Genomic DNA, 12,645 nt, shown 5'->3' on the forward strand with positions numbered 1-12,645 from the left:
CTTTGAAAAAAAATATGCATAACCAGGAGATCAGAAGTACACACATGCAAACACAATGTCACACTCAGATATATTGTCATAAATAAGAAAGCTTGGATTATGTTCTAAATATTAGGAATCTTATTAGCTTAAATATCATGTATGTCAGACAGAAAATGTCAGATGTATCCCAGAAGTCACAGTTAGCCAAAACATATTGCTCAAACTTGTTTTTATTTTGTATTGTAGCTTGGTAATTATCACCTTCATTTCTACGATCTGCTTCTTAGTGGTGCACTTTTATCTTCTTACACTGTCACCAATAATGGAGCATCCTGGAAAAGACTCTCACTCCCTCCAGGTCAGATACGGCATTTCCTGACTATGAAAATCTCTTTGAAGAATTGTTGTTAACTACCCCCTGCTGAGTCAGTGCAATCCACTATTAACAATAAAGAGAATCACAAATGGAAATTCAAGAAAACTAGCTTGTGAACTTCACTATTTACCATAAAAGCTGTCTTTAATGGTGGTCATTTTATGGTGGTTTTTTCAATTTTTGCATGACTGGTGCAGTGTTTGTCATCAGGTGGTTGTACTTTAATCATAACTTACCTCATTATAAACTCCTTGAAACACAGGCGCAGTTTATTGTGGTGACGGAAAAGCTTTGGATCCGCTGGGATCTCATTCAGGAAGACCTGGGCCACCTCCAGTGGGCCCTACAGCGGGGGCAGAGAGAGGACAAAAGGGACAAACACAAAGATGGAGTTAGAGAGCGGAAAAAAAGAGAAAGTGAAAACAGAGTAGAGGAAGGAAAGAAAGGAAGTGTTTGAGAGCGTATGAACAAAAGAAGGGGATGAGAATGCCCCTCATTTACAAACAAGGGAAATGACTTTCAAACTCAATGTCAAATGCAGCTAGGGGCCAAGACATTGAACATGAGGAAGAGATCAAATCGGAGAAGGAGCCTGGAGTAGCATCCTGAATGTCTAATGTCACTGCAAAGTCTGCAGACACCCGCCATTTGGCTTCCATTTGCCCAGTATGAGATCCTGTTATCCCAACTTATATTCATCATAAAACCACAGCACGCTCACATAATGCCTGCATCACGACAGGCACAGTTAAACAGCACTGATTAGCATCATAAACGCATTGGGTTCGGGCCTCAGTCCTCAGTCTGAGCTGTGGACTCGCACACAGAAAACCAGCCTCTTGTGCTGATTACAGTCAAGAGTTATATGTTTACGAAGCTGCTGAGCATTAGTGTTATGTATACAACCATCAAGTCAGAGCGAGGGACCTGTCAGATTAGACGCCGGAAGATAAAGCATAGGGGGGAGGGAGCAGAGAGGCTAAAGCTAGCTTCATCATTACTCCAACATTCACTATGCCGGCAGGACCTGGAAGCTATCAGATCAAAGAGACCTCCGGTTCAGCACGGCATGTAGAGGAGACATGAAAGGAAGAGGGGCCATGAATTGACATTATAACTGAATCAGGAGGAAAGCAAAGGAAGGATTACGGTTATGGATGGGGTGAATGCTTTGATGTGTGATCACTGTCTTGTCTCCCACCTGCATGCTATAACTACAATAGAAACTGTAAATGGAATAACATAAATGGCAGTGAATCATTTTTATTCTCCTCCTGAATATTAAAACAAAACAGTGAGGTGGCAAAAGGGTAGTGTCATTTAAAGGGAATGGCAATAATTTGGTTAAAAGTGTATAAAGTGATGACTGCAGCTACATCAGGACAAGACAGACAGTTGCATCAAGAGACTTCAATTAATAAAAACTTTCTAATTATTACCTGGTTAACAGTGGCTCCCACAGAGCCTTGTAGCAGCATCTGTAACATCTTAGCATCTGGTTGTTCTCTGTGTGTGGCAACGGCTAACTCCCTCGTTTTCTTCTGCATGTCCTCTATGGCCACCTCAATGGGAGTGAGATCAAACTGGAAACAAGACAGAGGTAAGATTGTCCAACTTTATTGCTGCAATCACCCAGTGACATATTAAATCTTAAACCCCAATGGATGTTCCTCGCCATGCACCTGGCACTGACCTCCTCTTTTTGGATGACATTGATGCGAGTCTTGACGTAGGGGAAGGCGTGCATTGTGGTGAGGATGGTCTTCCTCTTGTACTGCTCATTTAGTTCGCCCCGGGGTCGTCCACTCTTGGTGAAGGGTGTGGTGTACATGAAGCGGCGTAAGTTGAAATTTTTCTCAAAGTTTGTTATGCGGTCTTTCATCTCATAGTCATCAAAGTAGGGCTCCACATAAGTAATCTGGATATAGGCCTGGAGAGGAAAGCTTTAAAATTAGTCAAAACACATCACAAAAAACACACACACATACAAATCACAGTCAAGTCTTTCCTTTCTTTAGATTCTGAGGGTATTAACACAGAGGCCGATTTCGCCTGCTGGACAAATCTTCCTTCTATCCACTCATTTCTTAAATGTGCAAACATATCTGTTCATTCCTGACACTTTTCTTGGTGTATGAAACAGGAAATAAATGCTGTAAACAACACTGTATAGTATGTCAGATGAATATTCTCTGCATTGACCTGAAATATTTTCAACTAGTAATTTATAATTAGCCAATTAACCGTGACCCTCTCTTTACAGGAATATTTTTAACCAAAGGTGCACTATTCCATGGCGAAAAGAAAAACAAAAAAACCAGGCCATTACTTTCTACAAAAGAGACGTGTGCATGCTGATGCATACATGAGCATGTTTAAGCACAAGGTGCTGGCCTGGCCAGTGTAAACCAATCAGGAAATCTGAGGCACATGCAGTCTGATAAGATCATCAAAACACAGTATTTTCTTCACCTAGGGAAAAATATATTGTGGCTGTATTAAGGTTTGATATACTGTATAATGGATGTTTAAGGCCCAGCTTTCTCTTGCATGGTAGCCATTGGTGGTAAGAACCATCTCATCCTTGTTCTATGTGGAAGAACTACGATTGCCAACACTGAAAATGCCAACTTCTCATGTTCTACTATACATGTTGGAGCTTAAATCCAATCTGGAGTATGTGATTAACGCACCTTGGATTATACACCCAAAGCAAAAAAAAAAAACATTTTCAGACAGGGAATAATAAAAAATCTGTCCTAATTAGGCCACTGTTATTTCCCCTTTAATAATTCCCACCAACCAAAATTCAGTCCAGTCCAGTTCAGCAAGTCAGCATGATTGGAGTGATAACACTAAAAGTGGTAATAAATATTCGCCCTTATACACATAGACTGTTTCAGACAACACCTGCTAAATCCACCTCTGTATTTTCACAGATAACATTGATCTATCACAAAGGCACAACTCTCACATCTTAAAATGGTCGGTATGAAAAGAGCTAAGAATTGTAGTAGATATGGTATGATACTGGTAAATAATACACTGTTAATTGTGCAATATAGTTGGATTTAGTCTTACAATCACAGGTCATATATAAAAATGCTTCTTTTCACACATCCCAGCCACAGCATATCAAACACCTGCTTAATATTGTGTAGGTTCCAGTATGTGTGCGACAAATGTGGAAAAAATACTAACTTAAGTGAAAAAAAACATCTGCCGTCTGGAAACATAAATGTAATTATAATCTAAGTAAATTTTTATCCAGAAGTAGCCAAACAACTCTACAGTACTTCCCTTAGCAGTTTATATGCTGGAGCACGTTGCATGCATCTGTTACAATTCAAGTGGATTGCTTTGCTTTACACGTGCACACATTTACCAAGAAGTCTACAGCCTGAGCTTTTTTCTGACATGGATGACTATTACCTCATTATTCAAAATGTGGGCCATGTTTAACATCAACATACAAGACTAGTATTACATATGACAGAAAATGAGTGGTGAGACATTACAGCTGCCTACCTTATTAGGATTGAGCTGTTTTCTGTCCACTGGTGTAGAGTCTTTAATCATCACCAACGTGTCATCTCCAAAACATTGGCTGTAGAAGTTCTAGGAGTGGGACATTTGGGGTTATTATCATGTTATACGGTTCATATTAAAAAAAATTATGTACATTAATATACATCAAGTGTATAAAAGACTATTATTTTGAAGGACACCTGTAAGTCTCCTTCTTGCCGCTGAGGGAAGTGATGTAATTACTTCTGAGGCTATTACTAGTTAAAGCCTCCAGCAGAGCTAACAGACTGTTTTCTGCCCTTATTTTTCCACCCACAGGGGACCACTCTTGCTAGAAATTGGAAATTAAGTCCTCCTTCGTTCAAAGTGTGCCTTTATTGTGACACTCCGAGTGTCCAGTAGAGGACAAGAAAACTGTTACAGCATTGATACTTCAAAATAAAGTGCCCAACCATTGAAGCCTGTGGAAAGAAGATACCTGATCTCTTTGTCATTAGTCCCACATCCTGACCAACACAGCATCTTGCTTTATGCAAACCACCACACGGATTAGTGGCTAAGCCTCATTAATGTCAAACATGAAATACTGACTGTGCTATACAAGGATATTCCTTAAAGAACAAAATGTTTAAAGAATACTTGAAAGAATAAAACAGTTGATTTACTGGTTTGATAAAATGCAATGCTAACATTGCATGACTCTGGTTCTCCTTGCATGCATCTAAATTAATTTTCCAAACTCTTATAAAACTCACTGAAAACAGATGCATAATTGCAGGTCTTAATTCTGTTTGCTCAAAGTTTCTCTGTCATTATCAGACTCCACCAGTCCAGCTGGGCACCATCTTCCTTTTTTACTACACCTCAGTCTCACAACAGGCATAAATTTGTTCTTGCACACACTTTCCTCTCCCATACCTCCAGCCTGTGTGATATCTCCGGCAGATGTGTGATCCCAGGTTCCTTGTAAATAAATTCCCGTTCATCCAGGTCGCCGAACTTGGCCCCATAAAAACCCACACGGAAATAGGTTCCAAACATTCTCTTATGGCCCTGAAGAAAAACAAATAGATTTTATATCAGACTCTAATAAGAATGACACCACTGACATATTTTTCTCATTATGTTAACAGCCTTTAAAGGAGTTTTTATTGTAAAGAACATCTTTTAAGACTTTTGGTTGGAAATGTAATACGCTTGTTAATTATTTCAAAACATTTTTGAAGTTTGTTGTTAAAAACTACATAAATTTGATACATTTCATCAAGAAATACTTAACAAATAAGTTAAGTAATCCTAATAATTTTAAAATTAATTTCCATTTTTGTAAAAAACATTTCTGTATGATCATCAACAGTCTTGTGTTTCCTTTAAATAAATAAAGCCTCATTGTTATTACCTTCTGAATTATGTTATCAAAGGCTCTATGAAGCTTATCATGCGTGGACGCCAGTTTTCTGAAATCTCTGCGTGCTTCTAGGATTGGTATGATGATCTTGTAGACCTCATTCACTGCCTCATAGAGACCACCCTGATCAAAAACACATCACTGCTGGTTAGCATGGACACATACAATATACAGAATGTATGCAGAGAATACTTGGATTTAACACAAAGACAAGCAGTCATGCACTACATTATATTACTGGTTACTCCAAGCATTAATCATTAAATTATTGTTGCCCAACTAAGATTACTCACACATTACACTCCAAAATCCATAAAATATGGATTTGAGACACAGGTAAAGGATCTTTTTTTGGTAATGCTAGACATTAATATCATAAACATCAGTGCAGCATCAATGTCTCACATTGCTGAAGAGCTCAGCAGCCTGCTCAAGCTGCCCCACCAGGCCGCTCTCTGTGAAGTAGCGTCCAGAGCACACCCCGTCCTCGTCTGGGGACAGGATGTCATCCGACACAGCCGACTCCTCCAGCACATTGGGGGAAATGTTCTGAGGAGAAACATCAGTTGGCTAATCAATCAGTTAGCCCTTAATCAAATAATCAATCACACGGCTTAAAAAGACCATGTCCTAAAGTAGTGAAAGGAACTAATTTGAGGACCATCTAATCAGTGACCTGCTGACTGCTGCAGGTTGTCATTTGCCAGAGCACGACAGAGATCTTGTGTGGGAGACAGTGCATCGATGAGACAATCCTCTGTTACTGTTATAGCTGTCTGCTTTCACTTTTATTCATGTTTAATTTTTCTGCCCCATTTCTTCAAAAGCACCTCATCAAGCAGAGGGCTTATTTTGTACGACCATAATAGCTTTTTTCTTAGTTTTTGCACTAACTTGCAGTGAGTTTGCTTTCAACTCAGCTATTTGTATGTGTATCTCCACACCTCTGTCATTTACCTGGAAGGTGACACTGCCAACAGGGAGGTACTTGTGATCCTCGAGCATACTGAGGTACTCAGCCACCAAAGCTGCAGCGTGGACCAGACACATGGCCGACTCAGTGTAGCACTTCTTGTTGTTGTGCTTTTCTGCCATATTCTGCAGCCAGGTCAGACGGAGGTCAGGCGACGTCTGGTAGCCCTTTGCTATCCTGGAGGGTGAAGAAAAGGAGGGTAATTTTTTCTCCCTATCCTTTTCCTTTTATTTAATCATTTAAATGTCTAATTAAGATTAAAATCTTGCTTCAAAAGAACTTGGCTAAGAAAACCGTTACTGTACAGAGTGCACAGACAAGCGCACCAGTAGTTAAAGATGAGGCCTCATTGTGTACAGATTATTTTAACTCAACTGCAAAGATAACTAAATACATCTGCAGCGTGGAGCAATATAGATAAATGTGTTGTATATAAACAATGATAGCTAAAACACAATACTACACCGGATTAAGTAACGTTTCTACCCAAGCTGAAGCAAATGATTCATTTATGGCCAGAAGGTCAGAATACATATCAGCATGTGGATGGCAAAAATCTCCAAGCAAAATGCAAACCAGAGAGCGAGTGCAGCAGCATCGGACAGATTAGTTAATGTATTTTGTTGGCCAGAAGAAACATGGAACACAATTTCCTGTTTATGAAATTACTGCATAATCATTAATAAAAGCAGGTGAGTCACTGCACCATGCATACAAATGAATTCAAAAGCATCTGCTGTCCAAATGTACGTAAATAATGTGGGTTTGGGAGCGTGGAGGTAAGTGTTAGGGTGAGTGTAAGTCAGCTAAGAGGTCATACAGCTGTCAGACAGACACTAACCAGGTAACTAGAGCCCAAACCCAAACAGAAAGGTGCATGATAAATGATACATATATGCAACACTGAGGCACGTTGAGGTAAAGTGCCAAAATCAACAACAGCACATGTATGCTCTTTTTGTCTCAATGCTTCCCCTACGTTGTCCCTCTCTCTCTCTTTCTCTTTCACACACACCCACACACGCACACACACATTTGTACACACACTGTTTACATTTGCATACACACAAAGCCAGATCAGAGGACTAAACTGCTACCACATGGTTACCATAGTGAGGGCAGCAAATAGAGGCAAAACAGTCCAGACCACAGAGAAATGGGAACCAGCAGTGAATTTTAAGAAAAAGTCGGAGAGTTATGAGTGAGATAGAGCTTATATTAAAATAAAGACACTAAAGACAAAGAAACAAGGAGAAGGTGCTTTTATAATCTCACCTGTACATGAGGTCCATTAGCATCTCGGGATCTTCCTGAAACTCCCTCATCTTTACTGTGTCAGACAAAATACTGTTGAGGTTTCTCAGAAGCTCATCCACCTGAAAATACAGACATGCATTAAAAACAGGTTGTTATGACAAAATCTCTTGATAACAAGAGCTCTTACTCTGTCTGATTGTGCAGATGACTACCTGCAAGGGCAGCTGAGTGTTCTGCATTTCAGCATCCTCCTCCGCGTAGGCCAGGATGGTGCGGAGGGAGCGGCGTAAGTATTCCTCCTGGAAGTCTGAAGACTTGCCCACCAGTGAGGCCAAAGACATGGTGACCTGCATCTTTACTCTTGAGAAGTTCTGAGGAAAGAAAAAACAGAGAGTGTTTATCATTCAACAGTATATCTGATTAATCTAAGAATTCCCACAGGATATTTAAACTTCTCCTTAAGGTTACATTTTTACAACCTAAATAAACAAAAAAATAAATAAATAAAATCACTAGGTAAGGCACAGTTGCTTCACAGTCCGCCTCAAGATTCAACATTTTTACACAGAAGGTGAGGGACACAGTTGTTTGGAAGAGAGGAATATATTGGGTACTTAATTCTTGAAGCTGATATATCAAAAACAAGAAGAATAATCATGTATCTTTGCAAAAATGGTCCAAGCTTCTCCAATAAAGTAGGTCCTATAAGGTGTCAAGAGTGCCCAAGATTTACTGATGTGGATGGAGAGCAAGGGATAGCCTTTTAGGTCAGACCTAACAAAATAGCTACTGCTGAACAGATTATTGAAAATAGGGTGGAAACTACAGAAAGGCTTTCAGAAAAATGTGTTGCAGCTTGCAGCATATGAGGCTGATTGGCTGCAGACCAGTCAAAGTGGTTACTGTGGCTGCTGGTGACATCCAAAAGTGGCCACGATGACCATGAAGCATCAGAATAAACCGGCATAGACTCATAAATTTGGCTTTTACATTCTCTGACCAGCAGGATGCATGTGCATCATTTACCTGAAGAGGAAACTGCAGCTTGATGCACAACAAATGCACCAGTTGAGATGACTTCTTATTAATAAAACTAAAGTGAATTAAACTGACAGTTTAGATGCAAAATGCAGTTTTGAAACTAAACAAAAGTAAATTATCTGAAGTTTCATGCATTCTTTAAAAACAGTCCTTTAATAAAGATATTAAGCCATTTTGCAAGACAATAGATTATAACTGTTTTTATTATCCCCATAAAAAGGAAAAAAAAAAACTTGCTCTCCAAGTCAGCAATATAAAGACGTTTTCTGTATCCCATCACATCATGAAGAACAAAATGACTGCAACAAGTATGTAGATTTGAACTTGAACAGGTTCATTTGGTACAGTGTTTTGAACTACCATGTTTATGTTATTTCCCCTCTTTGTTTTTTGTCCCAACCCTTTCCTTGTCTCTCCATCCTTCACACTACCTGGTCAGGAAAACAGGTTTGACAAACACGCCTCCATCTTCTGCAGAGAGGGCTGTGGATATGTGAGACAAAATGTGCTCGTGTACGTGTGAAGTCCCATCCATCTCCAGCATGACCAGCTAAGCGGGAAATGATCTCCCATTAGTAGAGACATAATCACCCATGGATCATCTCTACGGCCCCATTCTGTTCAACTGAGCATGGAGCCAGAGCCTAACCACCCATCACTGCCCTCTAACTCAGTGTGTGCATGTGTGTGTGCGTGTGTGTATATATGTGCACTGAAAGCAGCCAAAATTATAGCTTAAGTCAACACTGTTTTTTTACTGATCTATTCCATTTATGGAAAGAAATCCTGCTATTTTTACATTTTAATACTATTATCTAAAATTAAAATTAAAGATGGAGGGAGGAAAAAAAGTTAAATGTGATGGAGGGAGACCATGATGTGGGTGGATAAAAGGATGAAAACATAAACAAAGGAAGAGGTAGAGACCAAGTTCTGTATGAATGAGTCATTTGGTTGCTATGCTAATTCAGATTACAACTCCTGTATACACCATATAAACAAACACACGCTGGGACACGCAGAGGGGAAACACTCTGTATAAACTGGAGATACCGTATGTCTATGCAAGTGTGCTGCACAGACTGTCTGACTTTCATTAAAGCAAACAGACTGTAAACATGGGAAATATCGACTGCAAGAGAAGTAATCGAACCAGCACAGAAAATGAAAGAAGATACTTCATGTTATACCTTCCCTCCTTTTAAATCTGTCTGTTCTCAGTCCTGCCTTTCATTCCCCTCCATCATTGCTTCACCCCGTTACAAACACTCCTCTATCTCTATGATGATATTCTCCTTTCCAGGACCATTCAAATTCCTCCTCTCACTGCCCTTGAGGTGCAAATACTTACACATTTACACATAGATATGTACTGAAACGCACACACATACAGAGGGGGCTGTGATTAGTTAAAGAGGGGTAGGAACATGGGGAGGGCAGACAGTGACATATCTCTCTGCTCTCTACTTAGAGACACATCCTTCAGCAAGAAACTTTCTGCAGCATGCTCAAAATAGACATGGAAAAGACATTAAAGCTGAGCAGGAAACGAAGAGCAAAGAAGATAGGATAAAGATCTGAGTGACTCCCAGTTTTAGTGCATATTCAGCAGAATGTATCACAAGTAATTCTGAACTCCAATGTGTACTTAAATAAAAACTAATCTGGTGTGAATGCAAGCTCAGATGTTGGATAGGCTTTTATCAGAGAAAAACCTCTTAACATTTGCTTCGTCTATGTGTTTACATAAATGTGTATATCTTAAGATCATGTAAATTTCATCACTTTTTTATGTGTATGTGATGGTCCACTGTTTGTGTGTGTCTGTGTTTGCGCTTACACTGGCATTGCTGTAGCTGTATCTCATTATGAGATAGAGGGTGGCACAGGCTTGGTTCCTGTTCTCATCAACAGGGCTGCTGCAGTACTGAAGCACCTTCTGGCACAGGTCTGCACACTGTTCTGCCTCCTCCTCAAACAACAGGTCTCCAAACTGCACACAGACAACAGCAGATGCACAAGGTGGTACACACAAAATTCTTCTATACACAAGTTGGCTTGTATCAGCAGTTTGCCCCCCACAAAAACAAATAAGAACATTTAATTTGGACACAGATCATGTTTGTGTAAACACACCAACCAAAACACTGCGTTCCGAATTTTCACAAAGAGAAATTAAACCCATACAGGCAAGCACACCCACACCCATATCATAATGAAAGTACCTTGACGACCAGCGCTCTGAGGGTGCTGAAGGTGTGGGACAGGAAAGTGGTGCTCTGGTTGCAGGTTAGAGAGTGGAGTAACACTTTCAAAACTCCACCAACTACGCTGTCCTTACACTCAGTCAATGGAACCGCCTGGATGTGAGACAGATGAAAAATTACCACCTATATAAAACAAGCAGTGTTGTGCAAGTTCATGCTTCTCATGAACTAGTTCAAAGTTCACTTCTCACAGGTTAAAATGCATAGTTCATGTTCAGAGGTAACCATTTCTGTTTTGAACCTGTTCAAAGTTTATTTCACTGAATTTTTTTAGGTTAGAAAAGACAATGAAAGACTGAACCTGAGAAAGAAAAGAAATTATAGTGCTGTGTCTTGCAATTAAATCAGTTATACTAGACTGTAAATTCTAATACATAAAATAGATGTGCATAAGATAAGATAATCCTTTATTTGTCCCACAGTGGGGAAATTTCGGTGCTACAGCAACAAAGGTGGTAGAGCAAAACCAGTGCAAAATAGCATTACAGAGATAAGGACAATCTATCTAACGATCTAACAATCTATCTATATAAAAGTCTAGAAAAAGCATTTAAACAAAACGAATTTACATTATTGCACAAGTATTGATATGTCATGTTTGTGTGCATTACTATTTTTGCTGTCCTTGCTTCCAACAGATGTGTGGACAGAGGACAAAATTTTTATTTTTTGTTTTATTTGTCTGTAACAGAGTGTTGTTTTTTGCTATTTCCTGCTTACCTCTTCCCTAAATACTGTAATACAGTAAATACAATGCAGTGACAACAGCAGGAATACACAAGCCCCCCATCCCCACCCAAAAAAAGCATAACAAGCAATAACAAATATCTTTTTTTGTGTGTTAATTCAGTGCTTTTGATAGTTCTGAAAAATCAATCAGACTAAATCCAGCATTTAGTCCATATGGTTATAGTACAGCTTTTAGTTTATTTTGAATCAATGGATTTTTCATAAATTTTCCAGGAATGGGACAGAGGCCATGATTTATGTCAAACATATCCTGAAAACAGTGCATGTTTACCTTTGCAGTATATGTACAATATTTTCATTCATGTCTGCTCCCTGAGTGATCTATCTGATAATAACATTATAATTTTTCTTAGTGCTTTAAAAGTTTAAATGAAAAAGATACCTGAGTAAGAACCTATTTCAATGTCCAAACTCAACAAGAACCCAAGAGATGGGGGTCATAAAAAAATAACCCAAATACTACAACATATTGTTTTGTGTCCCCTTCACAGTTACAAACGGCTGATTGGCTTTGTTTCATTATTAACATAGTGTCCACTTTGGACACTTTTGTAAATTTCTCTCTCTCTCTCTCTATCTATCTAACTACGTCCATACACCCATATTCTGAATGCATCTCATTTGCCAAATAGAATATCATTACTCTATATTCTTCTGGCCACATCAGCCATGTAGTAAAAGTCTGATGCTGGGACAGCCCTGTTTTGGTTTATGAATAAAGGGTTTTCTGACCTGTATAATAGTCTCCAGAAGGTCTAACACTATGAGGTTTGTTTCTGTGGCTAGGTTCCCACTGATCAGAGCCTCCTGGTCCAACTCTGCCTTAGTCCTGACGAAAGACAAAGAAAGAAATGGCAGAAATGAATGCATGAACAGAAAGCTTTGACAGAGAGCAAAACCATTAGACATGGATAAAACAGAGATCAGAAAAGTGAGAAACATACTTATCCTGTTTGTCATTTGTTTGTCTCCACTGAGTGAGGTCTTTCCTCCAGCGCAGGTTTTCTCTCTGACCCAAAGTGCGGTCCATTCCTGTCATGGACACAAAAGCAGACCAGTATTT

The 12,645-nt window shown here is 39.3% G+C and overlaps 1 protein-coding gene across 4 annotated transcripts in view; it reads right to left on the reverse strand.

Moving 5' to 3' along the window:
* The window catches only part of dock8 (dedicator of cytokinesis 8), a 54,758-nt gene that overhangs the window by 4,683 nt on the left and 37,430 nt on the right, over nucleotides 1-12,645 (reverse strand). For 3 of the 4 annotated variants that reach the window (XM_041999163.1, XM_041999165.1, XM_041999166.1), the window contains 14 exons: nucleotides 12,527-12,617; nucleotides 12,315-12,411; nucleotides 10,791-10,925; nucleotides 10,406-10,558; nucleotides 7,737-7,895; nucleotides 7,543-7,643; nucleotides 6,252-6,444; nucleotides 5,700-5,843; nucleotides 5,286-5,417; nucleotides 4,805-4,939; nucleotides 3,887-3,976; nucleotides 2,052-2,288; nucleotides 1,798-1,941; nucleotides 595-701 (listed from right to left, as the gene is read on the reverse strand). In XM_041999163.1, the coding sequence (XP_041855097.1) occupies nucleotides 595-701; nucleotides 1,798-1,941; nucleotides 2,052-2,288; nucleotides 3,887-3,976; nucleotides 4,805-4,939; nucleotides 5,286-5,417; nucleotides 5,700-5,843; nucleotides 6,252-6,444; nucleotides 7,543-7,643; nucleotides 7,737-7,895; nucleotides 10,406-10,558; nucleotides 10,791-10,925; nucleotides 12,315-12,411; nucleotides 12,527-12,617 (1,918 nt within the window). The remainder of the gene's footprint in view (nucleotides 1-594; nucleotides 702-1,797; nucleotides 1,942-2,051; nucleotides 2,289-3,886; nucleotides 3,977-4,804; nucleotides 4,940-5,285; nucleotides 5,418-5,699; nucleotides 5,844-6,251; nucleotides 6,445-7,542; nucleotides 7,644-7,736; nucleotides 7,896-10,405; nucleotides 10,559-10,790; nucleotides 10,926-12,314; nucleotides 12,412-12,526; nucleotides 12,618-12,645) is intronic. The other variant, XM_041999164.1, reaches the window with a different exon arrangement.

The sequence above is a fragment of the Melanotaenia boesemani genome, chromosome 11 (genome assembly GCF_017639745.1).
Source record: "Melanotaenia boesemani isolate fMelBoe1 chromosome 11, fMelBoe1.pri, whole genome shotgun sequence".
Taxonomy (NCBI): domain Eukaryota; kingdom Metazoa; phylum Chordata; class Actinopteri; order Atheriniformes; family Melanotaeniidae; genus Melanotaenia; species Melanotaenia boesemani.